The sequence below is a fragment of the Ceratotherium simum genome, chromosome 16, assembly GCF_057802395.1.
Source record: "Ceratotherium simum simum isolate JZ-2026a chromosome 16, ASM5780239v1, whole genome shotgun sequence".
In the NCBI taxonomy this organism is placed as follows: Eukaryota; Metazoa; Chordata; class Mammalia; order Perissodactyla; family Rhinocerotidae; genus Ceratotherium; species Ceratotherium simum.
In genome coordinates, this window is record NC_141915.1 from 59,995,373 (window position 1) to 60,021,597 (window position 26,225).

At 52.0% G+C, this 26,225-nt stretch overlaps 1 protein-coding gene across 5 annotated transcripts; it reads left to right on the top strand.

Moving 5' to 3' along the window:
* The first annotated feature begins 47 nt into the window (after window positions 1-47).
* Window positions 48-25,866, top strand: SLC26A11 (solute carrier family 26 member 11). 5 transcript variants are annotated; one of them, XM_087441728.1, is made up of 18 exons: window positions 48-131; window positions 1,195-1,441; window positions 2,207-2,399; window positions 2,797-2,882; window positions 4,917-4,996; window positions 6,140-6,282; window positions 12,664-12,839; window positions 13,269-13,341; window positions 15,395-15,445; window positions 16,941-16,979; window positions 17,450-17,510; window positions 20,106-20,161; window positions 20,373-20,513; window positions 21,690-21,817; window positions 22,141-22,240; window positions 22,684-22,817; window positions 24,116-24,188; window positions 24,961-25,866. In XM_087441728.1, exons 2-18 carry the CDS (start codon window positions 1,208-1,210, stop codon window positions 25,077-25,079), a joined length of 1,887 nt encoding a protein of 628 aa, XP_087297854.1. In that variant the 5' UTR covers window positions 48-131; window positions 1,195-1,207; the 3' UTR covers window positions 25,080-25,866. The 5 variants fall into 5 exon arrangements, with proteins under 5 accessions (XP_087297854.1, XP_087297857.1, XP_087297855.1 ...); XM_087441729.1 differs by having other exon boundaries at window positions 49-131; window positions 24,988-25,866; XM_087441731.1 differs by lacking the exon at window positions 21,690-21,817 and having other exon boundaries at window positions 24,988-25,866.
* Window positions 25,867-26,225: the final 359 nt, after the last annotated feature.

The window sequence follows — 26,225 nt, forward strand, 5'->3', positions numbered from 1 at the left end:
CGCCTCTGTCCGCCTCGGCCCGAGGTCACGTGCAGACAAGGCCCCGCCCCTCGCTCCCCCTCCCTCTGCGGTTCCTGCAGACCCGGCTGCGGCGACACCTGAAAACGCTGAGCTGCGAAGTGCGGCGCTCGGTGAGTCCGCGGGGAGTCTCGGGCAGTGGCGGGGCGCGGGGCGCGGGGCGCGGGGCCCGGGGCGGGGTGGGCGAGCTGCGGGGAGCGGCCGGGGTTGCCGGGGAGCGGCCGACGCGGGGGCGGCGCGGGGTCCGAGGTTGCCGGCACCTCCTGTGGGGACCCCCGCTCTCCATCCACCGCGTCCTTACCCACGTTCTTGTCGTCCTCGGCCTTTCTGGGGCCGGCAGGCCGCGGACCGTCAGCCGGCTTGGGGTCCCCACCTTAGACTCGAGGCTCGGGGCACGCGGCTTCGGGGGTGGGGGCCGGGTTTTGCCCAAAGTAGCCCCGCCGGGGCCTGCTCTGCGCGCACAGGGCGCCAGGACCCTAGAGGGTGTTGCGCACCTTGAATTAATGGAGGAGCCTCTGACGTTCTCCCAGAACCACCTAGAACCCTTGGGGCTCCTCTAGGGATGCGAATGCCACAGGTGGGGGTTGGCGTAATGCGCAGCCTCGGGATGGGAGACCCCCCCCCGGCCTCCACGCAGTCCGCAGTAGTGAGTGGAACCCGCAGTGGTGCGCACTTGGAAAGCATCGGGGCCCTCAGGGCTTCCAGTCCCGCCACACGCACCACGCCAGCCAGACGAGGGTGCCCCCGTGGACCTGCTTCTCTCTGCACTGCTCCTCGTTAAATTCCCTGGGGAGGAAAAAGAAGCAAACAAATGTTCCTGGGAGGAGAAACCCCGAGTCTAGTTAGTGTTTAGGCTTTTCGTTGAGAAATCGTTTATCATATTCTTCCTGGCAAGTGTCGATGGAAGGAGAGAGGGCACCTAGGGTTTGGGCAAGTGGGATTCAGGGAGAGTGAAGGACAGGGGGGACTCCACCTTTGGTTGAGGCCCCCTCTGCACAGGTTGTTCAGGTTGTTGGCTTCCTCTCTCGGGGTGGGGGGGGGTTGGGGGGGTTAACATTCTGCCTCAGACCCCTTGGAGGGGAGCTGGATTGTGTCTCTCCTGATGGCCCTGGACTCCCGCCTGTTGCTGGATTCTCTGAAGCTGGGATCCTCACTGCTGGTCTATGTTGCCCCCAGGCCCACCGCAGGCATGCCCCCTTCTGTGAAGGCGCTGGGTCAGGCCAGGCCCTCTGGTGCAGGTATAGCCCCGCAGGCCTGCTGCTGCTCCCTTGGGGCCGTGCGGAGAAGGCTGCCCATCCTGGCCTGGCTGCCGAACTACTCCATGCAGTGGCTGAAGATGGACTTCATCGCCGGCCTCTCGGTCGGGCTCACGGTCATTCCCCAGGCGCTGGCCTATGCTGAGGTGGCTGGACTCCCGCCTCAGGTGAGATGTCTGCCCCCAGTACTGGCCACATGCCCTCCCCACGGCCTGACCCCACTCTGGGCCTCAGTGCCCACCCAGAAGCAGAGTAGAAATAGATAGTATCCCCTCCAGACAAGCGAGGCACCCAGAGCTCCTGCTCCTTGGACCCAAGAAGCCTTGGTTTACAATCTGGAGCATGTGACTGCCTTTGGGCGGACATACGCCCCTGTAACTGGTCTTGTCACACACAGGCACTGGGCTAGTTCTGGATTGCCTAATGGTTCCAGTGGCATGACTCACTACAGCCTTAAGAACACTTCCTCAGACTCGCAGACTCACATGTGAGCACACAGGCAGCACCCAAGGCCCCAGTTGGGTGCAGGTAGAAAGGAGGCCCCTAATCACAGCAGGCCCACACCGGTGGATAATAGAGAGTGAGAGGTTTTTTTTTTTTTGTGGGGAAGATCAGCCCTGAGCTAACATCCGTGCTAATCCTCCTCTTTTTGCTGAGGAAGACCGTCTCTGAGCTAACATCTATTGCCAATCTTCCTCCTTTTTTTCCCCCAAAGCCCCAGTAGATAGTTGTATGTCATAGTTGCACATCCTTCTAGTTGCTGTGTGTGGGACGCAACCTCTAGAGGGTGAGAGGTTTACTCTGCCTGTGCGCACTGGTGTCCCCAACGTATACAATGGGCCCCACAGATCCGTGTGCTCAGACGTCTACACCAGGGACACTTTGGGTGTGCCAGGTGCCTCCTGGGTGCTCATTGCTCTCTCTCCCAACAGTACGGCCTCTACTCTGCCTTCATGGGGTGCTTCGTCTATTTCTTCCTGGGCACCTCCCGGGATGTGACTCTGGGCCCCACAGCTATCATGTCCCTCCTGGTCTCCTTCTGCACCTTCCATGAGCCCGCCTATGCCGTGCTGCTGGCCTTCCTGTCGGGCTGCATCCAGTTAGCCATGGGGTTCTTGTGCTTGGGTAAGACTCTCAGGCCTTTCTGCCGGGGGGGGGGGGGGCTGCAGTTCTGCTCTTCCTGGGGTACAGAGGCACCTGCCTCCTGGGGATGCCCCTGCCTTCAGCATTTCTTTCCTTGCATTTCAAGGGCTATCCCTGAGTGTGTGTGTGTGTGGGGGGTGCCCTCAACCGTCAGCCCCTACCCTGTTCTAGTTAGAGGCAAGGACACTTGGAGAAGTGCCCAGGGCCTCAGACCCTAGCCTCTCTTTCTTGCTCTCCAAATCAGTCCAAACAGGGTGTGTTGCCCACCAGTCCTTAGCCCCAGTTCCACCCATATCACCTCTCTCAGCCTACATCCACCTGTGTCCTCTGGGACTGGGCGGAGCTGGGACCAGCTTCATATTCCCTCTTGGCCGGCCAGGGTTCCTGCTGGACTTCATCTCCTGCCCTGTCATTAAAGGTTTCACCTCTGCTGCTGCTGTCACCATTGGATTCGGGCAGATCAAGGTAGGCTTGCCACTTGGCCCCGGGGCACCTGCTGGGTAGCAGGACCAAGGCCGGGTCCTGATATATGAGGACCAGCCTACGTCTTGCTATTCCAGAGCTTGAAGCCCATGGTGCTCACTTGGGTCTCTGTGAATAAAATGACCCCTCCCGGGAGATGCTGGGTGAGGGTCAGATTCTACAATAGGTCATTTGCAGGACTGGTAATGACAGCCCCGCTCTTGGCAGAGTTTTCCCATCAATGTGCTTGGTTCACCCCACGGAGTGGTTCTGTTTCACTGCCTGTACTGCACACTTAGCCGGAAGCCGTCACAGGTCACGAGCACACTGCCAAAATTTTGACAAGCAAATGATTCCCCCACGCTCACTTAGCTAGATGATTTCATCTTTATGGTTTTTTTTTTCCCAATTTCTGTTTAATATTTTTAAAATGCCATGCTACTTTATACTACTATTTAAAGATCTATGAGAAGTACTAGAGTCAGTGATCATTGGTTATCTGAGGCCGTCATTTATTCTCCTTTTGCTGCGTTTGAAGTTCCTGGAGGGCAAGAACTGTTTTGCTCCCAAGCATGGCCGCCCAGTGCTGTGCTTGGTATGAAGTAGGTAAGCATTCAGGTGGGTATGCAGAGTGAAACCAAGGTGAACTGTACAAATGAAGCCGTGGGGCCCTTGGTGGCCAACTCAGGGCCACACCCCTGTCTCGTGACCTCTCCAAGGCCTGGTTCCCTTGGCCAGGCTCTGCTGCAGGCTGGCCCAGGACATCTTCCCTGATATAGGGGAGCGGGAAGATCAAGGACAGGAGGAGATGTATGTGTGAGAATCAAGTAGCTGGCACTTCTTGCTTTCTTACCATGTGCTGAGGACTGGATTAAACACTTGCCATGTGTTTGATTCTCCCTACACCCTTGGAGGTAGGTTTATCATCATCTCCATTTGGAGAGGAGGAAAAAACTTAGAAAGGTGTGGGCGAATGCAATTTATACGTTATGTACACACAAGTCAGGGGAAGCTTGGCAAATGCTGTTTTGTGTGAAGGTCTGTCCTTTATTCTGGAACCAGTATCCTTCATTTTTAGTGTCAAGAATGTGCCTTTGTACAATCATAATGCACATAGAGGGTAGCTTTTTTATGTGTTTGTACTTGACGGCCCTGGACACTGGAAAGTCATTAAAACCTCGCCTAGGTAATGATAGCCATATGAGAGCCCCTAGGCTGGGGTGGGGGTGGGGTCCTCTTGACCTGCCCAGGACAGAAGACCCTGCGGGTCTACCCTGGTGTCCTTTTCCCTCGGGGGCTGTGTGCTCAGTGGATTTTGGGGTCATTGGAACCTGACAGCCCTGGGAGTCTGGGCCTCCACTTAGCCCTCTATGGCTCCCCACTGGGTCTGAAGCGGATAAAGAACAAAAGCACAGAGGAGAGCCCTTTCTCTCTCCTGACCCAAGGGCCAGGATCCTGGTGAGAGGCCCCAGCATGCCAGGGGGTCCCCCAGCCCCCTTCCCTGGAGGCCCTCAAAGCCCCTGGGGCCGTTCTGCGCAGCTCGGGTGATTTTTCCTTCCGGCAGGGGGTGGTGCCTGGCAGGCGGGGCTCCGAGCGAGGGACGCGGCCTCCAGCCAATGGCGGCGGGGCGCAGGCTTAGGAATGACTGCCGCGGCCATGATCCGATGGCAGCGGGGCCTGCGCGGTAGCCGGGCTGGGGCCTCGGACCTTGGACCCCTGAGCAGGGCGCGGTGGAACCGATCTCCCTGCTTTGAGATTGCTCAGGCTGATTTTCCTCAGAAATGAAAATAATTTACAAAGGTGTCATTGATCCCAAACGTTGTGAGCTGCCTTTCCTCCAAGGATAACTTTGATCTCCTGCTCTTGGGGGCTTTGGGAATGGGTAGATGGTCTGCGGGAGAGCCTTGAGATGTGCCCCCAGGAAAGGCCCTTGGGAGTGGAGGATTCCAGATTTACGCGGTGCTGAGATGCTGCAAGGGATGGGCCTCAAGCCTCATTTCAGGGAAGCTTGTCTAATCAGAATCTCTGTTTGAACAGAATCTCCTGGGGCTGCAGCACATCCCTAGGCAGTTTTTTCTGCAAGTGTATCACACCTTCTGCAACATCGGAGAGACCAGGTACCCTACTGGCTTTGTAATTCTGCCCCCATCTAAGGAAGCTCTTCCTTCCAGACCCCCTTTTCCGGCCCCCTCCCTGTTTCCACTCCCAGGTGGCATTTATTCCATCCTCTGGGGTCTTGCTGCTCAAAGAGGGGTCCCCAGAGCAGCACCATCAGCATCACGGGGGAGCTGGTTAGAAATGCAGACTCTCAGGCCAGCCCAGACCTGCTGAATCAGAGTCAGGTTTAACAGGAGCCACAGATGGTTGGTGTGCACGTTGAAGCTTGAGAAGCTCTGCTCCCAGCAACCTGAAAGCCAGTCAGCGTGACTCTGTGCAGAGCTCTCTTGGGTGGTAGGAGTGGGAGACACCACAAAGAGGACGAGCAGGCAGTCTCTCTCCCAGAAGGTTCGTAGCTGAGTGAGGAGGAGCAGATGCAAACAGAATGTGTGTCCCCAAGGACCAGACGGCAGGTGGAGGGAGAGTGAGAGCTAGGCGGCTGGTTGTGGGGTTCCTGCAGCAAGCACTTCCCTCAGGTGAGGAAATCCCTCCCAGAGGGCAGGCAGGTTAAAGGGACAAACAGGAGATCCTCCTAGATGAGCGCAGCCAGAAGCCAGGACACCTCTTTGGCTGGAGGAGCAAGAGGAAGAAATGATCTGGGGGAAGTTATGGGGTGGCTGCCCAGCACGAGCAGTGCTGAGGCCTGGGGGTAGTCGGGGAGACCTGTGACTGCCCTCTTCTCACTGGAAGCGGGGGACTCCGTGGCCCTGGAGATGCAGCAGTGGGGGGGGGGGTCAGCCTCCTGGGGGGCAGCAGAAATTGGACCAGGCGGACCGGTTAGAGAGCATCATAGACTGTCAGAAATGAAAGGATTATTGAGTCCAAAATCTCTGGAATAGACAAGGGACCTGTAGCCCAGAGAACTACATGACTGAAGACGAGAGTTGGTAGCCCTGCTGCTGTTGTGATCTGGGCCTCGGCTCCCTGTCCTGTGTTCTTACTGAGTTTTGAGTAAAGTTTTGAAATAGAACAGGGATTCAGTTGCTTAGGAAAAAAAGAAAAAGAGCAGTCAAAAGAGAAAGCTTTCCAGCAGAAGTGGCAACCAAAGGCCAGAAGGCAGGTGCATTGGCTGGGTCGGGCAGTGACCAGGTGTCTGTCTGCAGGGTGGGTGATGCAGTGCTGGGGCTGGTCTGCATGGTGCTGCTGCTGGTGCTGAAGCTGATGCGGGACCACGTGCCTCCTGTCCATCCTGAGATGCCCCCCGGCGTGCGGCTCAGCCACAGTCTGGTTTGGACTGCTACCACAGGTGAGGGGCCTTCTCACTGAGGAACCGCTTCCACGGCTGTCCTGTACAACCTGGGCTGCAAGTTGTGGTCACCATGGGAGCCCCGAGTTTTTCCCGTAGAGATTCTCGTGTCACTGGTCTGGGCGTGACTTGTGCACTGGGTTATTTAAAACTCACTGGGTAGTTTTTTTGTGTGTGTGTGAGGAAGATCAGCCCTGAGCTAACATCTGTTGCCAATCCTCCTCCTTTTTTTTTCCCTTTTTCTCCCCAAAGCCCCAGTAGATAGTTGTATGTCATAGTTGCACATCCTTCTAGTTGCTGTATGTGGGGCGCGGCCTCAACATGGCCGGACAAGCAGTGCGTCACTGCGCGCCCGGGATCCGAACCCAGGCCGCCAGTAGCGGAGTGCACGCACTTAACTGCTAAGCCACGGGGCTGGCCCCACTGGGTAGTTCTGATATGCAGCCAGTGCTGAGAACACTGTTTTTTTCAGCAGGAGTTCTCAATCAGGGGCGATTTTGCCTCCCTGGGGACACGTGGCAATGTCTGGAGACATTTTTGGTTGAAGCTATAGGACAAGGCTATTACTGGCGTCTAGTGGGTAGAGAGAGGGGTGCGTCTAAACATCCTACAGTGCACAGCTTCCCGTGGCAAAGAATGATCTGGCCCAAAACGTCAGTAGTGCTGTGGTCGAGAAACCCTGGTGTGCAGTGAGGTCCTTGGGAGAAAAAACAGAGTTCACTGAGACCAACCGGTTCTGTGTTAACTCTGCATCTGCTGGGATAAACATTTTGCGTCAGGCGAGAGATCAACAGGTTGAGTCACAGTTAACGAAAGGATCTGTAAAGACAGGCCGCAAGATTGGGGGGGTTAGTAAGGCCATCAGCTCGTTGAAGGGCAGTCTCTGGCGGGGTAGAAACCCCTCCTCACCGGTCCTGGTGGCTCAGCTGCCAGTCGGTGACACCCAGAGAGGAAGGCAGGTACAGGACAGCAAGGAAGCGTTGGTATCAACTGAACCTTCCCGGAGCGGAGGGGAAATGGAAATCACACCCAGCTTGGCCCTGGTCTTCCATGGCCATGAGATCTAGCCAGCTGTAGGACAGAGGGGGTGGCTAGATTTAGCCCTTGAGTCACTTCCAGCTGCTCAAGCTGGTCTCATTCCCTAGAGTCGCTCGCCAGGCCCCGTTCTGCAGACTGCAGGCTGTGGACCAGTGCTGAGAGCTGGGTGGAGTGTAAGAGCACTGGGCTTAGAGTGAAAGACCTGGCTTCAAGTCCCAGCTCCACCGCTTACCCAGCCTCTCATCTTGCACCAGTCACTTGCCCAAGTGTCTGAGCTTTAGTTCCATCATCTGTAAAATAGTGAAATAGGTCAATGCTCTGTTCTCTAAAACCTTGACACTGAAAGTGTGGCCATGGACCAGCAGCCTGGGCATGCCCTGGGAGCTTGTTGGAAATGCAGACTCTCAGGCCCCACCCAGACCTCTCACTCAGAATCTGCATGTGAACATGTTCACCGGGTGATTCGTAGGCACGCTAAAGTCTGAGAAATGCTGCTCTGAAACCCCGTGGGTTTCTCAGGTGCTGCCATCTTCTTTCTCTCCAGAACCTGTAGCATTGCCTGAGGAAGCTAGTTACTGAACTCTCAACTTTTTTTTTAAAAAGTCGTCTTTTAAGCTTATATTTTAGCTGAGTGAGGACAGGTTAATCTATAGCAGTACTTTGTAGGAAATTTGTTTAGCAATTTGTACCTCCTGAGCTCCAGCACACCCTCGTGAGGCAGGTAGAACAGTTGCCTCCTCTTCCCCTTTTGCAGGTGGAAAAGGAGAGCCTTGCAGAAGTTGAGTGAGTTGTAATCTGACATACAGTGATTTATGGCTTGTAAGGCACTTCACAGCCGTTACTGCTTTTGATACTCATGACAGACTTGAGGATGGGATATTATTTTCCCCGTTTTACCAGTGAGGAAAATGAGGCTCTGGAAGGTAAAAGAAACAAGACAGATGTCTCAAGGTCATACCGCTAGGACGAGGCAGATCTTTATTGTTTCCTTTCTTCTGCTTATTTTGGGTTTACTTTACCTGTCTTTTTCAAATTCTTAAGGCGGAAGCTGAGGTCTTTGGTTTGAGACCTTTCTTCTTTTCTAGTATAGATGTTCAGTGCTATATGTTTTCCTCTCAGCACTGCGTTAGCTGCATCCCACAATTTTAATAGGTTGTGTTTTCATTTTCATTTAATTGTAGATGCTTTCTAATTTCCATTTTGACTGCTCCTTTGACTCACGGATTATTTAGAAATGGTTTATTTGATTTCTCCTTTGAACCAAGGGCCATCTAAGAGTTAGTTTCCAGGGCCGGCCCTGTGGCTTGGCGGTTAAGTGCACGCGCTGCGTTGCTGGCGGCCCGGGTTCGGATCCCGGGTGCGCATCGAGGCACCACTTCTCTGCCCATCCTGGGGCCGAGTCCCACATACAGCAACTAGAAGGGTGTGCAGCTATGACATACAACTATCTACTGGGGCTTTGGGGGCAAAAAATAAAATAAATAAAATCTTAAAAAAAAAAAAAAAGAGTTAGTTTCCAAATATTTGGAGATTTGCCAGTTAATATTTTGCTATTGATTTCTAATTTATTCCATTGTGGTCAGAGAACGTACTTTGTATGTATATACACATATAGAATTATCATTTTCTTGACATGCCCCTCTTTATCCGTGGGAGGATTCTTTGCTCTGAAATCTGTTTTGTCTGATCTGGAGGTACTCCAGCTTTATTTTGATTAGTATTAGCATAGATTCTGCTGTCCTTTCACTTTCAACGTATTTAACTTAGTTGTGTCTTTATGTTTAAAGTATGTTTTTTATGGGAAGTACATAGATGAGTTTTGTTTTTTAATCCAATCTGACAATCCCTGCCTTTTAATTGGGGGTAATACTATTTACAATTAATGTGATTATTGATGTTTGCCTTTAGATCGGCCGTATTTCTGTTTGTTTCCTATTTGTCTCCGTTGTTCTCTTTTTTCTCTCTTTCAGCCGTCTGTTGGATTTAGTGTTTTTTATGATTCCTATTTATTTCCTTTATTGGCTTATTGGCTGTAACTGCTGTCTGTGTTTTTTGTTTTTCAGTGGTTGCTTTAGGGTTTATCATGTACATCTTTATCTTAACACAGTATACATTCAACTTCATGTTGATATAGAGCTTATGACAGGATTAGGATACTTCCATTTCTGTCCTTCCAGCCTTTGTGCTATTGTTGTCGTGTATTTTTCTTTAACATCTATTATAAATTCCACAGTAATCATTATCTCCACTTTAAATGTGTAGTTACCTTTAAAGAGATATAGGGCCGGCCCCGTGGCTTAGTGGTTAAGTGCATGCACTCTGCTGCTGGCGGCCCGGGTTCGGATCCCGGGCGCGCACCAACGCACTGCTTCTCCGAGAGGCCATGCTGAGGCCGCGTCCCACATACAGCAACTAGAAGGATGTGCAGCTATGACATACAACTATCTACTGGAGCTTTGGGGGAAAAAAATAAATAAATAAAATTATAAAAAATAAATAAAGAGATATAAATAATAAGAACAAAGTCATTTAGACTTATCCACATTGTCACTCTTCCTGGTGGTCTTCATTCTTTTGTGTAGACCCAGATTTCCATCTCGATCATTTTCCTTCTGCCTGAAGGACCGCCTGTATTTTTCCTTGTACTGCAGACCTACTGGTGATGAATTCTTTCAGCCTTTGTATGTCCGAAGAAGTCTTTATTATGTTTCCATTTTTGGAAGTTAGTTTTGCTGAATATAGAATTCTAGACAGTTTTTTCCCTTTCAGTACAGTCATGCGTCGCTTAACAAAGGGGACACATTCTGAGAAATGCATCATTAGACGATTTTGTCGTTGTGCGAACATCATAGAGTGTACTTACACAAACCTAGATGGTATAGCCTACTACACACCTAGGCTGTATGGTACTAATCTCATGGGACCACCATCATATATGTAGTCTCTTATTGACCAAAACTTGGTTATGTGGTGCACGACTGTGCCTTAAAGGTGCTGTTCTCCTGTCTTCTGGCCTGCTTTGCTTACGACATGAAGTATGCTGTTATTGTTGTCTTTGTTCCTCTGTATGTGACCCTTTTTTCTAGCTGCTTTTAAGGTATTCTCTTTATCACTGGTTTTAGGCAATTTGATTTTGATGTGCCTTGGTATAGTTTTTTTCACGTTTCTTGTGCTTGGGATTCATTGAGCTTCTTGGATATGTGGGTTTACTGTTTTCGTCAAATTTGGAGAAAAATATCCAGCCATTATTTCTTCGAATCCTTGTACTGTCCCCCCCATGCCACTCCTCAGACTTTCTTTGCAGACTCTGATACATATATATAAGGCTACTTGAAATTGTCCCACACTGTTGATGCTCTGTATAATTTTTCAATCTTGCTTTTCCTCTATGTGTTTCATTTTGGATGGTTTCTATTGCCACATCTTTGAGTTCGCTTGTCTTTTTTCCTGCAATATCCAGTCTCCTGTTAATCCCATCCAGTGTTTTTTCGCCTCAGACATTGTGGTTTTCATGTCTAGAAGTCCAATTTGGGATATATATATCTTCCACATCTGTATTTAACATGCTTAATCTTCCCACCAGCTTTTGAACATGTGGAATCAGGTACACTTACTCTTTTTAGTGTCCTGACTGCTAGTTATCATCTTTTAACTGTGTCACTTGTGGGTCGGTTTTGATTGATTGATTTTTCTGCTCATTATGGGTCATATTTTCCTGCTTCTTTGCATGTCTGGTGATTTTTAATTGAATTTTGTGATTTTCATTTGACTTTGAGAATTTGGCCTTGTTGGGCACTGGGTATTTTTGTATTCTATGAATCTTCTTGAGCTTTGTTCTGAGATGCAGTTAAGTTGCTTGGAATAGTTTGATCCATTCAGGTCTTCTTTTTAAGCTTGGTAGGCTAGGACAGAGCAGTCTTCATTCCAGGGCAGGCATCGGCGAACTGTGGCAAACCGTGGCTGATGGGCCAAATCTGGAGTTGTGTTCCAAGTCTGTAGTGCAATACGGCTGCCCGCATTCGTTTTCCCATTGCCCATGGCTGCTTTTGTGCTGCAACAGCAGAGTTGAGTAGTTTTAACAGGCTGTGTGGCCCGCACAGCCAAAAATATTTACTATCTAGGCTTTCACAGAAATAGTTTTCCAATCTCAGGTCCAGGGCTAATTTCTCCACTGCTGAGGTAAAATCCAACTAAGTATCTGATGCCCCGTGAATTATGATGTTTCACTCTGGCTAGTGGGAACACACTGTTCCTGGCCCATGTGAGCCTCAGGGGTTGGCCCTTCTAACCTTCTTGGGTCTCTCTTTCCCCGCTTTGGGTTGGTAGTTTCCTCACAGGGGTGTGTTGATAGTTCTCTGTTGCACACCTGAGGGGGTCCCTCTGCAGGTCTCCAGGGTCTCTCAGCGGGCCCTCTCCTCTCCTGTGAGCTTTCCTGTCAACCCTAGCCGCCATGACGTCCCTGGACTCCCAGCATTGCCTCCTCAATCAGGGAGAGCCCCAGGCTCTGCCGGGAGCCCCCTCCACACACCACACCCTGGAGACACTCCAGGCCATCAGCCAGGGCAGTCACAGGCTCACCTACCTTGTGTCCCATTTCTCAAGGGGTCATCGTCCTTCATGCCTGATGTCCAGCATCTTGAAAACCGTTGTTCTATACATGTTGTTCAGTTTTTAGTTGTTTCAGGCTGCAGGGTAAGCCTGCTCTCTTAGTCCATCTTGCTTTTTTTTTTTTTTTCTTGTGAGGAAGATCAGCCCTGAGCTAACATCCGTGCTAATCCTCCTCTTTTTGCTGAGGAAGACCGGCTCTGAGCTAACATCTATTGCCAATCCTCCTCCTTTTTTTCCCCCCAAAGCCTCCGTAGATAGTTGTATGTCGTAGTTGCACATCCTTCTAGTTGCTAGATGTAGGACGCGGCCTCAGCATGGCCAGAGAAGCGGTGCGTCGGTGCGCGCCCAGGGTCCGATCCCGGGCCGCCAGTAGTGGAGCGCGCGCACTTAACCGCTAAGCCACGGGGCCAGCCCTACTCCATCTTGCTTTGAAGAGGAATCCTCCCTGGACATCTGATCTCAAAGTGTCTTTCCAGCTGTGCCATTCGCTGTGCAGTCACCAGAAGATGGTGATGACCAGTAGATAATGTGCATACTGGCCCTGTGTGTTGCTGCCCTAACCCTATGTGTTTTCCATGGTGTTGTGTGCTCGTGCCTGCCACACGGTTGCTTGTATCTGTGCTGTTTCCCAGGCTGACCTGGAAGGGGTTGTGGCTGGGGTGGGTGTTCCACTTCCTGAGTGTATTTACCCCAGTGACCCAGGTGTCCCTGACGGTCTCTCCCCATCTGTCCTAGCTCGCAATGCCCTGGTGGTCTCCTTTGCCGCCCTGGTTGCGTACTCCTTTGAGGTGACCGGATACCAGCCTTTTGTTCTAACTGGGGAGATAGCCAAGGGGCTCCCTCCAGTCCGGACCCCTCCCTTCTCAGTGACCACCGCCAACGGGACAGTCTCCTTCACCGAGATGGTACAGGTGGGTAGAGATGGGGAGCCAGGCTGGTTCTGTCCCCTTAATGCATCTGCTTAGTGACAGGGAGCTCTGGCTCAGCTAGGACTGCTAAATCCTCAGGAAGGGGCGTCTCTGGGTGCAAGGACAGATATGAAAGAATTCCAGATTGGGCACAACCTAAAGGAACACCATGTTTATTTTTCTGCCTTGAGCCAAGGGATATTCCTCCCATTGTGGATACTGGCAGAACAGTAATTTGCTGTGCTCTGCTCTGCGTCTTGCTCCTTGGCTGATAAGGAGACGCTTCCTTGCCTGTGTGAGCTCACAGCCCTGCAGCACGTTTGCTTCTGTTGGATGTGCAAGAGCCATGCCCGCCCTGGGAGGTCACTGCCTGGGCAGACCTGTCCTCACCTTCCCCAGAGGGTCACTCACTGTCCCTCTCTCCTCTCTCAGGACATGGGGGCAGGGCTGGCTGTGGTGCCCCTGATGGGTCTCCTGGAGAGCATTGCTGTGGCCAAGTCCTTTGGTAAGATGCCTGCCCTGCCCCTGCCCCACTGCTACCCCTGCTCCTGCACCTCATCCTCGGTGCCTCATCCTCACGCCTCATCCTTGCACCTCATCCCCGTACCCACGCCCGCCCCCATTTCCCCACCTCCTTCCCTCCCACCTTGGCCCTCCTACCTTCTTGCTTGCTTTTGTCTGCTCTATGTTTAGAAATATGAATATTTATTCAAGTAATACATGCTTATGTTTTTTAAAAAATCTATAGCAGTATTGGATTTACAATGAAAAACACCTTCCAGTGGTGGCTAGAAATGTTTGATGGCCCGCTCTCTGTGAAAGTAAAAGGCCCTGCATTTAGCCTTTGCCAATTGCACTTTCTGGGGTGTAAATCCCCACCTCTCCCCCCCTGCCGATGTTGAGCTGCACATGGAGTTTGAATGTCCACAGCTTGGGATGAGATGTGCAGTAGCCACCATCTGCCATACAGACACGGTTAAATAACCTCATCAGTCATAGTTGGATGTAGTAAAATAATTAGGAATGACAAGTTTTAAGTATTATCTTTGTTTTTAATGTAATTTGTTTAATTGAGAGTTTTCATTTAATTGGTGATGATGGCTGTGTTTAATAACTGGCTCACAAAATTCCTAAAAGTTTAACAATGTGCTCTTTCCAGCTGGCTGAGCACACCTGGCCTATCCTCTCCTTGCCCCCAGGGAGGCTGGGAAACATGACTCTATTTAAGTATCTATGTGTCGTCCAGTACTCTGATCCCCTCCACGTGAGCTGAGGCTGCTCAGTCCTTGCTGGTCCCCTTGCCTTAGGTCCGCTGGACTTCCAGCTTTGCATTGTCCACGTGGAGGACATTTTCATTCTGTTCTATAATGTAGTTAAGTCCTCCCTGCGTTTGGGTATAGGTTGATTCTAAAGGTTAAAACCCAATAAATGGTACGTATGTTGTTATGACTACGTAAATCGTGTTTACTGCCCAGCCCAGGTGGTGCCAGGGTTAAATTTCCTTCTCCAGAGTTCCAGCATCTCGACCCTTACACCGTTCCAAGGAGACGCCTGACTAACTTCCATTCTGAAGGGTTTTCCTTCACAAACACCGGCAGGTGCTCTAGATCATGCTGCATTTCAGTTTGCAGCATGTTCAGCTCACATCTTTCTTGTTCAGTTTTTGTTTTTCTGATAATCTTTCTTTTTTTTTGCAATGTCTTGGAATCTGCATCTTACAGCTTTTACTCATCTTGTCTATTCTTAGAAAACTTCCCATTTTCTTTTGTACTCAGCTGACCTCCTGTTCTGGTTTGTAAAAGCTTGTCATTCTTCTAAATCAGGGCTGCCGCCCGTGACCTAAGAATGGCTTTTACATGTTTAAATGTTTGAAAAAAATCTAAAGAAGATTAGCATTTTGGAACACATGAAAAGTATGTGAAATTCACATTTCAGTGTTCACAAATAAGGTGTTATTGGAACACAGCCTTGCTGACTTGCTGACGTGTTCTCGAGCTGCTTCAGGCTACAGTGGCGACTTGAGTGTTGCAACAGAGAACGTGGCCCTCACAGCTTCAAATACTTATAGTCTGGCCCTTTACAGAAGACATTTGCCAACCCCTGTCTTAGATTCAAGCCCCCCCGATTCCCCCTAAATCTTTGCCCGCTCACCTCTCTGGGACCGCCTCGTCTGTGACCTAGTCTTCCCGATTTGTAATCAGAGAGGCTTTTAGTTTAAAACCTTTTCCCTTTATTATAAAAGCAAGACATGTTTGTTGTAGAAAACATTGGAAGTGCAGGAATGTATAAAGAAGAAACAAGTCACTTGTGACCTCCTTCACTCCCCCGGTTAACTACGGTTAACATTCTGCTGTCTGTCTTTCTACTTTATGGGATACACACAGACACATACACGTATACATATGCGCATGTACTGTATATGTGTTTATGCATTTATATTTACAAAACTTAGACAATGCTGTGGATAGAAATTTGTAACCTATTTTTTCATTTCCTGAACATTTTCCTGGTAATATCATACATCTAGTGACAGAGTTTTTGTTGTCCATTCTCTTTAGCTTCTCAAAATAATTACCGCATTGACGCCAACCAGGAGCTGCTGGCCATCGGTAAGACTCCAGCGGCGGCTCTCAGGTCTGGCTGCGCCTCTCTGCATCTGGCTCCAGCTGTGCTGATAGGTCGAGCTGAGGTGCGAGGAGTGGGGGTTGTTGAGTAGGGCCCTTTTGAAATATTAGCATAGGGTCATTCTCAATCTCCAGATGATTCAGTTTAATCACTAGGAGTAGGAAGTCGGCATCTGGTGTCCAGTCTGAAGCTTATTGAGTGCCTGCTGTGTACCAGAGGTCTGTAGCCTTGTTCTATGCCAAGGAATGCCTGGAATGTTCCACCTCCAGTGGGAGGAGGGGCTTCCGGGGGGTGGGGTCAGATTGCTGAAGAATGTGGCCAGATAGAACCTCAGGTGAGCCTGCTGGTTGTGGGGATCCTGACTGCCTCTGTCCTGCCCTGTGGCCTCCCTCCAGGCCAGGCAGGTGGATGAGTGAAGACCAGGTAGGCCCCAGGCTGCCTGGCTGGGGATGGGGTCTGTGCCAGGTGTCACACGTAGTTTTCTTTTGTTTTGTCTTCATGAGTCTGGCCTCTGATGTTTCATTTTGAGACCACGGCGTGAATCTTAAATTTGCTGATCATTACTGTTTTTAATTTTGTGGATGCCAGGCGTTTCTGCTTTTCCTCCCTACCCTCGTGAGGTGGGCAAAGGTCTAACTGGGCAGCACCACTGGATTCCTTCCTGGAGGAGTCCACCAGGAACTTCTCCCTGGGCTATTTCATGGCAGCGTTTTGGACCCGAACCACTGGTTTCTTGACAGCATAGGGCGTGAAGCCCCAGGATGGGTCACACCTGGGACATTGGGGGTGCCTCACTCTAATTTCATGGTAGATGGTGGAGTTGGGGTTGACCAGGAATCACTCGCCCCCAGATAGAGAAAGTCTGCAGACTTCCGCATACACCCACCAGTAGATGTTGCAAATGTGAGTTCTCAGAGCATCTCCTTCCCGTTTCTACAAATAGCACAAAACTCCTCTCCTGATGATACAGTGAGTTCCAGAGCATAACCCAGACAGAAGAGACAAAGGATGGTCACAAAGCTGAGGTTACTAAGGCGGACACAGTGACCACAAAGGCTGCTGACCCCGTGGTGTGAGAGAGGCCAGGCAGCTTTCAGCAGGTGCATGGCAAGAGGCTGACATGGATCCCACAGAATGCCAGTGCAAGGAGGGATCCCCGCCATCAGCAGATTTGGATGGAGTCGGGTCTCTGACTCAGTTCTTGTGGAACCCACGTAAGGAGTCATGGTGACTACCTGTGGTCAGTGTCTGGCCTTTGCTGCACCTGCCAATGTCTGGCCCCATTCCCAGGCCATGAGCTGGGCTATGGTTCTGAGCAGACCCCACCTCGAGCTGTATTGAGAGCAGGTCTGCAATCTGTGGCCCCATTGTGGGTTTTATGGAGTAGGGGAGACCGTGGTCTTTATGGAGGCCCATGGGTGACACGGATGCTGGTGGGGCCAGTTGTGATAAACATGGGCTAATTATCTTGGTTCTTAGGTCCCAGCCAGGCTCCAGGCAGGGTTCCATCCAGTAGAGGTGAGTCAGTGTCACATGGGGAAGACAGCTGACTAACCATGACCTTCTGCCCCTCCACTCAGTGAACTAGGTGGACTGCAGCCGACTTCCGCTCACTTTGGGTCTGGCTTGAGCACTTGCCTTACTCGGCCATCCACCCCCTCTACAGAGGTGGGGTTCCTCTTTCTGCTCTACGTGGGCAAAGGAATGTTTAATGCGCATGGGCAAAGCTCGGGTCAGAGTTATTTTAAAGCTAGAATCAACCTCAGCAAACCTGGCAAAGATCATGGTTTGTTTCATTCTTCCCTGAGAGAGAGAGAAAGAGAGAGAGAATGCATCAGACATAGGACACTCCCCTCCCGTGTCCTTCTGTTTCCTTTCTGGTTTTTTCTCCCTTTCCCGTACCTCCCATCTATTTTTTCCCTCTATTTTATACTGTTCCCCCCTCCACCCCACCCTGGATAAACCTTTTCCTTCCATTTTCTCCCTAGGCCTCACCAACGTGCTGGGCTCTTTGGTCTCTTCCTACCCGGTCACAGGCAGCTTTGGACGGTGAGTGACCACGTCCTTCTCTGTGCCTCCAGGGAAGTCCCGGCCCGGATCAGAGGGTCCTAGTCCAGCTCAAAGAACCAGCTTGCCCTTGCCAGCCCTGCCCACGTCCCGATGCCGTTTCAGTCTTCTCCCGGGCAGAAGTCTGCTCCCCCGAGCCGGGCATCCCTCGGTCTGCCGCAGTGGTGTCTGTGGGAAGGCAGGAGTGGGGCCACTCTGTTCTCCTCAAGATCTCATCTGGCTTTATCTATGCTGATAGGTAGTGCTGCAGTTTAATACTGACAGGTTGCCAGTGCATCAGAGTGCTCCCAGCATCTTGGTGCTGGAGTTAATTCCCGAGAGAAAGTGGGGGCGGGAAGGACGGCAGCTCTGCCTGGGAAGTGGGGCGTGGGGGCGAGCGCAGACTCCACGGGTGGTGTTGCTGGAAGGCAGGAGGACAGGATGGGAGAGTGACCTGTGGTGAAAGGAGAAAGGAGGCGTTGGTTGGTAGGCCTGGCTGGCAGGCCAAGTCCCCAGAACTGCTGACCCAAGCCTGCCTGAGTACTGGATCTTCTCAGCACCCCCAAACACCATGTCCCGGGGGCACAGAGCACACTGCCCAACCTCCCCACACCTCAGTGTCTCTGTCTGTAAAATCGGCATCCTAACGGGGCCGACCTCAGAGGGTTATTTAGAGGATTAAATGAAAAGCACATAGACCAGTGCTGGTGACGTGGTAGGTGCTGTATTAATGTTTATGAAATAAAACCTCTGGGCCGGCCCCGTGGCTTGGTGGTTAAGTGCGCGCGCTCCAATGTTGGTGGCCTGGGTTCGGATCCCGGGCGCGCACCGAGGCACCACTTCTCCGTCCATCCTGAGGCCGAGTCCCACATACAGCAACTAGAAGGATGTGCAGCTATGACATACAACTATCTACTGGGGCTTTGGGGGGAAAAATAAATAAATAAAATCTTTTTTTTTTTTTTTATTTATTTTTCCCCCCAAAGCCCCAGTACATAGTTATCTGTCATAGCTGCACATCCTTCTAGTTGCTGTATGTGGGACGCGGCCTCAGCATGGCTGGAGGAGTGGTGCCTCGATCACCAGATCGAACCGGCCGCCGGCAGCGCACGCACTTAACCGCTAAGCCACGGGGCCGGCCCTAAATAAAATCTTTAAAAAAAAAAGAAATAAAACCTCTAACCTTGTTTCAGTTGAACTTCTCACGTGTTCTTGTCTTGTTGGCGTAGCTGGATAATAGGCCTGTTCAGTCAAGGTGGTGTTTTGTGCCCCGCAGTATCTACATAGAACCTTGTGTGTAGTGGGTACTGAAGAAAAGTCTGTGAATATTTAACTAATTAGTGAAATTTCTGCCTACCTGCTTAGAGATGAAAGGTGACTTATGAGAAGGCTTTCCATGGAAATGTGCAGACGGACAGAGTTTATTTCCAGAGGAAGTATGGGTGGGCACAGGTCATGGCGAGGGGTTCCTGGGGGCTCGTATGAGGCAGAGAATCCTGTACTGCTGTTGAAATCAAGGTGGGGTTCCTCTGTGGCCTTCAGGGTGGCAAAGGGAGGCCCAGGCCTAAGGACCAGTTCTGTGGCAGAGAAGGCTATTCTTGGCATTCTGTGTGAATGCAGTTTTCCAAACAGGCAAAACGGAAACAAAGAAAAGCAAAATTAACTTCTAATTCCACCACCCAGAGAGAACCTCCCTGTTAGAATTTTGGTGTTTCTCCTTTCATGTTTTTTCCTGTTTATACAGTATGTATCTATATATGCATGTGTGTCTGTGTATCTACATGTGTAATGTATATGTATATTAAGTGGCATTCCTACCACTTGACAGTATTGTTGGCATCTTTCCATATCAGTAAAAATAAGCATCTACATCGTCATTTCTAATGGCAGCAGAGAATTCCATTGTAGGGGTGTGTTAGATTTCTAGGGTGGCCATAACAAAATGCCACAGACCAGGTGGCTTAAATAACAGAAATTTATTTTCTCACAGTCTGGAGGCTGGAAGTCCAAGATCCAGGTGTCAGCAGGGTTGGTCTCTCCTGAGGCCTCTCTCCCTGCCCTGCAGATGCCACCTTCTCACTGTGGCCTCATGTGGTCTTCGGTCTGTGCACACGCGGCCCTGGTGTCTCTCTGTGTGTCCACATTTCCTCTTCTCATAAGGACACCAGTCAGATTGCATGAGGGCCCACTTAATGGCCTCATTCTATCTTAACCACCTCTTAAAGGCCTTTTCTCCGAATATAGTCACAGTTAGAGGTCCTGGGGGCTTTAGCGTATGGATTTGGGAAGGGACATAATTCAGTCCATATTTTACGGATCCTTTGTAGGCTGTTCAGATTTACAACCAGGCTTCTCTCAGATGTGTCGATGGGTTATTTTGGGTTATTTAGAAGATCTGGGAAGTCTCCCTTTGGTGAGAGGACCCCAAAGCTCCCTTGTGGCCCTGAGCCTCTCCCACTCAGTGCTGATATCGTGGGGCCCAGGTGTTCCCTCGAGAGCATTCCCATACCAGGAGGTCAGCCACAGCTGTCTGCACCACTGCGTTTCCTGCTCTCTGGGGTCTGACAGCAACTAATGGGTCTCTGTGTTGCCTTCCAGGACAGCTGTGAACTCCCATTCGGGGGTGTGCACCCCAGCAGGGGGCCTGGTGACAGGTGAGCGCCCCCATGCACTGTGTTCCCCTTGTGCCTGGGCAGAAAGATGGGAGGAAAGGAGAGGAGGGAACCATGGTGCAGCGGGCTCTGGTGCACAGCTGGGCCCCCGAGTGTGGGGGCTGGCACCTCCCACGTGGGCTTTTCCCTTGCTGAGTGGAGGTCGGGGAGGTCAAGGGCCACCGGGTCACCTGACACCCCTGCACCCCCGCAGGAGTCCTGGTGCTGCTGTCACTGGACTACCTGACCTCGCTCTTCTTCTACATCCCGAAGTCTGCCCTGGCCGCCGTCATCATCATGGCCGTGGCCCCCCTGTTTGACACCAAGATTGTGGGGACGCTCTGGCACGTGAAGAGTATGTACTTCTTCCTCAGTCAACATGGAGGTTATCAATTATTCCCCAGCCGTCTTCCCGGAGCCACGGTGGCAGGGTTGGAGCTGGGAGGTTAGCGTAGTTCTGGAAGGTGTCACCGCCGGGCCGAGGGTCAGGTTGCCGGAAAGGGGGGCTTCCATCAGCTCCTCAGGCCTGCAAGAGCACCCTGGACCAGCTCCACACAGTGCTGAGTGCGTCTGCCACACGCTGGTCTCTCCTCCCCCTCCTCCCCTCCGCCCTCTCTCCCATCCCCATCTCCTCCTCCTGGTCACCTACCTGCCTTTGGTGGCCCCGTGCTCCGTAGCCCGGCTGGGGAGAGATGGGAGACGTTCCCACAGGGTCCAGTGTAACAGCCTCCCTTTCTCTTCCGGTCACAGTGCAGTGGCTCAAGGATTCCCTGGACCTGCAGTTCCTTTAATGCAACAGGTTTCGGTTTTTTTGGTTTCTCGTCAGCCCCGCAAGATACCCAGTGAAAGGAAACGCAGTTTGATTGGAAACGCAGTTTGATTGTGTACCTGATATGTGCGGGGTCTCTCCGTAAATCATTGTGTCTGATGTTTGAAACCGTGCCATGTGCCTCAGTTAACATGCTGTGTGGGACATAGCAGATGCCACTGACGGATGCTGAGGCCCAGGGCGCATGGGGCCTTGTCTGCGACGTGTGTTGGTGGTTGACTCTGGGGTGACCCCAAACCCGCCCACTTTGCCCCAGGACACCTCCTTCTGCAGCTCAGAGAAGTCATGCGTCTCAGCCAAGTCACAAGGTCTCTGAGGGGTTTTGTGACTTCCCTTGCCCCCTTGTCCCAGGCCTGGTCCTGTCCCCAAGTCCCTTTTTAGTCCCCTGAGAAGTGCCCTCTGTGGCCTCCTCCACAGGGCATGGGGCCCGGGCCTGGCTAGGCAAGTCTTAATGGCCCCTCGGTCCAGGCAGGGAGGGATTTTCTGCTCTGACATGTCCTTCAGTTGGCATGGCCGTCAGCAGCATCAGTCCCCGAGTCCCCAGACGGAGGTCCCTCGGGTGCTGCTTGGGGTGTGTGACACCTTTACTCGTTACGTGAAAAGCCATGAGTCAGTCATCTGCTGGTCGGAGGGCCTCAGAGGTGTCTGGAAGCCGAGCTCGCCGAGGAGGGGCTACCTCTCAGCTGGACCCCTCTCTCCCAGGGCTGGACTTGCTGCCCCTGTGCGTGACATTCCTGCTCTGCTTCTGGGAGGTCCAGTACGGCATCCTGGCAGGGACCCTGGTGTCCATGCTGATTCTCCTGCACTCCGTGGCCAGACCCAAGATGCAGGTAGCAGCCCGTGTGGCCGCCCTGAGAGGGGGAGCCGCTGTCCCCGGGGCATGGTGGGGTGAAGTGTGCCGTGAGCAGGACCGTAGGGGCTCCATTGTCTTGCATTCTGAGCTGTTGGTGTGATTGTGGCCCTCGGCACTGCAAGTGACCGCTCATCTACGGGTATCACCCTCGAGTCGTAAAGCACAGTGCTGTCCCGCTGCGCGTGGGGCCGTGGGGGGCCAGGCTCGTGCCAGCTTTGCACTCCCCATCCCCCAGTCCTGGCACAGCTGCCCTGTCGGACCTGCCTCCAGGACTCACTGGCGTCCCCCTGCCATCCCCAGGTGTCCGAGGGGCCAGTGCTTGTCCTGCAGCCGGCCAGCGGCCTGCACTTCCCTGCGGTCGAGGCCCTCCGGGAGGTGATACTCAGCCGAGCTCTGGAAGGTACGTGGACCAAGGCAAGGTGGGCTGCAGTCACCCTGAGTCCCCCACCACCCTCTCTGCACCCCAGCCTGGCTCCCACAGGACCCCAAGGCCCTGCCCTCAGCTGTCAGGGAGGAGCTCACCACTCTTGGGGCCAGGAGGTCTCGGAGTGTCTCAGAGCAGCGTCCAGTGGGTGCCTGCAGTCTGCGTCCCCAATGTTTATCTTTAAAGACCCACTCTTTCTTCTGAGGAGTTGGTATTTAGGGGAAAAAGGGGTCTGTCTGCCCTTTGAAGGAAATAGCTGCTACTGTCCCCAGACAGCTGTTGTCTCAGGTGCAGCCACCCTGTCCCCTCTCTGCTGGGGGCCGGAGCTCTCGATGGCCTCATTCTCCCCCGTGCCTCTGGCTACAGCCTTTTCTGGTCCCCTCCTCCGGGTGTGACCCTTCTGACGCCTGTCCCCCCAGCATCCCCTCCGCGCTGCGCGGTCCTGGAGTGCACCCACATCTGCAGCATCGACTACACCGTAGTGCTGGGGCTCGGGGAGCTCCTGGAGGACTTCCACAAGCAGGGCGTCACCCTCGCCTTCGTCGGCCTGCAGGTAGGTGAGCCCGGGGCTGCTGCCCACCTGACAGTGGAGCCGTGGTTCAAAGGGAGGAGAAGGTCCCCATGTGAAGGTGACATTGTTGGACTGTGCCACCATCCTGTGCAGGGCCCGGCCCCTCTGCTGGCTCTGGCCTTACTTCTGATCTAGCTGTTCCTGTCCCATTGGCCCTTCCACCTCCCTCCCTGTGAGATGGGGCGCCACGGCCCCTGCCCTTGAGGGAACGCGTACGTGGCCTCGCTTCCCAGGGGTCGGTGCTGGCCAGTGTCCGCAGCGTGCACCTCTCAGGGCTGGGGGTGCATGATGAGCGAGAGCTGGTACCTATTGTCAGGGAGCTTGTATTTGAGGAAGGAAAAACAGACGTGTCAGTACAGAAATGCACACAAAAAAGTGTTGTGGGGCTTCAGGAGGCTTAAGAGAACAGGTTCCCGGTGGAGACTACTGATGGGGGTGACGGTGGAAATACCGGTGAGATCTGTTGGAATCCACTTCCTGAGCTCTCCGAAGCGCCTGAGGCTGTTCCAGACAGCGTTTGTGCTTTTCCTGTGGGGTTCAAATACTCCAAGAGCACAGTGGCAGATGCTGCTCCCTGGGAGGGGCGGCACGGGCTGGGGTTGATAGCAGGACTCCTAGCTCCCCGAGCCTGCAAGTGTGTCTGGTTGGCAGCGATGCATGGTTGCTGTCTGCATTGTGCTTAAATGCCACTTCCCTTTATACTCTACACATGGCACACGGGGCCTGAAGCACATCCCACAGCCTCTCTGGAGAGGCGTCTGTGAACTAATTGTGAAGCAAGGCACCTAGCGGAGCCCAGGGCTATGGGCATTGGTAACGGCTGGCACTTACCAGAGTTTTATTCACTATCAGACCAGCCTGTGAGGTCGGTATCATCGTCATCCCCATGTTGGGATGAGGACACCAGGGCCCAGGGAAACTGAGTAACCTGCCCAGGGTCACACAGCAAGGGTGGTGCACTGGGCTTCTCACGGGGGGTGTCTGGCTGCAGAGCTTTGCTCTAAGCATGACATTCTGTGTCGTATCTGCAGAGCACTTGTCTTTGTGTCCTTTGGAGAGTATTCGTTTAAAAAAAATATTCCTCTTACAGCGTTTCCCAGAGGCAGGGACTCTTCTGTCTGCTTCCCTGAGTGGAAGAAAGTGGTACTTACCTGGAGATCTTAGAGAGCCTGTGACGGGGCCAGAGGGCGGTGGACCTGGGGGCCCACAGCGGCCCGCCTGCCCTGGTGTGCTACAGCAGGATCGTCCTTGCCTAGAACTAACGTTTGTCTGTCCCCCAGGTCCCTGTTCTCCGTGTCTTGCTGTCTGCTGACCTGAAGGGCGTTCAGTACTTTTCCACACTGGAGGAAGCAGGTGGGTACAGGCAGAGGCATTGAAGGGAGCCGAGACAGCCCACGTGCGCACCGTCTGCGGGATCAGGATGGCAGGACAGAAACTCTGGGAAACAGGAGGGCTGGAGTCTGAGAGTGGGTAGTGCGAGGATGATGGCTGAGGCAGTGGGCACGTTGTCAGGGCCCTCCTGCCCTGGGGTTTTATTTTTTAGGGGGTTGTGTGTGTGTCTTTAATTGAGGCACAGTTTACATACAGTGAAATGCACAGATCTTAAATGTGCAGTTTGAGTTCTGACAGGTGGATACAGCTGGATGTATAAGGATGTAGAACATTTCCATCCTTCCCGAAAGTTTCCTCATTCCGTCTTCCAGGTGGTTACCACTCAGGGTAACCACTGTTCTCATTTCTCCCACCGTAGTTCACCGTAATTTTAGCCTCTTCTAGAACTTCATATAAATGGAGTCATAAGGACTTTTTGTGTCTGGCTTCTTCAGTTCAACATGGTGTCTGTGAGATTCACCCATGTTGCTGCTAGAAGCGGCTCAGACGCCGATCCACAGAAGATGGATGAACCAGTTGTGGCCCAGCTGTACGAGGAAACTCACCCAGCAATAAGAAAGGGTTATCGTGGTATGGAAAGGGATGAAGAGCTGAAAAAGACTTAGGCGAAACTCAGCCCAAGGTTGGGAATGCCGGCCCAGGGGACCCTCAACTTCCTGTGTGCTAGGACCCTGGGATGCCGGCCTTTAATCCCATTCTCTGAACTGATCTGTTCTCAATTCCACTTTTGTAGTGTTTGAAAACCTTGTATTTTCTGCAGAGAAATACCTGAAGCAAGAACCAGGGACCCAGCCCTACAACATCAGTGAAGATTCTGTTCCAGAACACAAGGTTGCCCTGTTGAAGGCCTGATTGGGCCACCGATGGGTGACTGATGTTTGGAGAGTCTCGCAGAAGGTTCTTGTCCCTACGACGCCAGATGCTGCCTTGTAAATGCGCTGGCCTGAGGGGTTGAGAACGCCTGAGCAGGTGATCTGGAGGAGGAAGAAGGCAACTAGGCGTCGAAATCCACAGGCGGGACTCATTGGCTTCCTTTGTGTGACTGGAAAGTTATCTCCTTACTCTTCCTTGGACATGAACCCTGTATTTCCACCGTCACCCCCATCTTCCTTTTTGGAAGAGTGGTTTGGAGAGAGCCTTCTGGAGTGACAGACCCCATGAGAAAGGAAGGAACAGGGACTTCAGTCTGGTCTAGGAGAGGAGTCCTTGAGCCCTTGCACCTTCCTGGATTTCAGACCAAGAGTAGGGGAGTGTGGGCATCTTGGAGATGGGTTCCGATGTTGATGGCGGCGTCTGTGCTGTTGTTGCAGAGAAAACCAAGGTGTGCCAAGTGACTTAAAGTGTCTGTTAAAAATAATCTTGTTGTTTGTGGTTTTTAAATTTAAAAAGTAATAGCTTTGGTGATTTTGTAAAAGTCATAAATGCTTATTGTATAAATTGCAGGAAACCATCCCCCCAATCCACTTTGATGTTAGTTCCAGACCCCCTTCCTCCCGTATACGAACATGTCTTCATGGGGGTGTGTGTTCACAGTCTTATGTGAATGGATCGTTTCATACGTGGTGCTCTGTAACCCACATTTTCAAGTGGTCATTGCTGTGAATTACTTATTGTGATAATAAATGGAAAATACATGATTTTTAATGGCTACCTGGTGTTTTATTCTGTGTACGGGTCACAGGTTACTTAGCTCTCTGCAGACGGACTTTGCCTGTTCCGCAGGTGCGTGCATGTTTTAAGTTTCATATCAGTCATCTTTAGAGGTAAACCCTTGCACATCTTAACCATGGAACACACAAACTGTGGACGGTTGTGTGGCAGTTAAAGGAATGAGGTGGAGTATATGTACTAACAGACTTTTGAGTGAAAAAAGCAAGTTGCAGAGTGAACCCGTTTTAAGATACCGTTTGTGTAAATACACCCACTAAATGATTCTATGACGTATGTTTGAGTTAAAAAAAAAGTTCTGGAAGTATACGCATCAAAGTGATTACTTCT

Excerpts from the sequence above, each read along its gene's own strand:
- SLC26A11 (XM_087441728.1), top strand. The coding sequence starts at position 1,208 with ATGCCCCCTTCTGTGAAGGCGCTGGGTCAGGCCAGGCCCTCTGGTGCA. Across the intron at positions 12,840-13,268 it reads CCTTCACCGAGATGGTACAG|GACATGGGGGCAGGGCTGGC; the intron begins GTGGGTAGAGAT and ends CTCCTCTCTCAG. Across the intron at positions 15,446-16,940 it reads CCAGGAGCTGCTGGCCATCG|GTCCCAGCCAGGCTCCAGGC; the intron begins GTAAGACTCCAG and ends CTTGGTTCTTAG.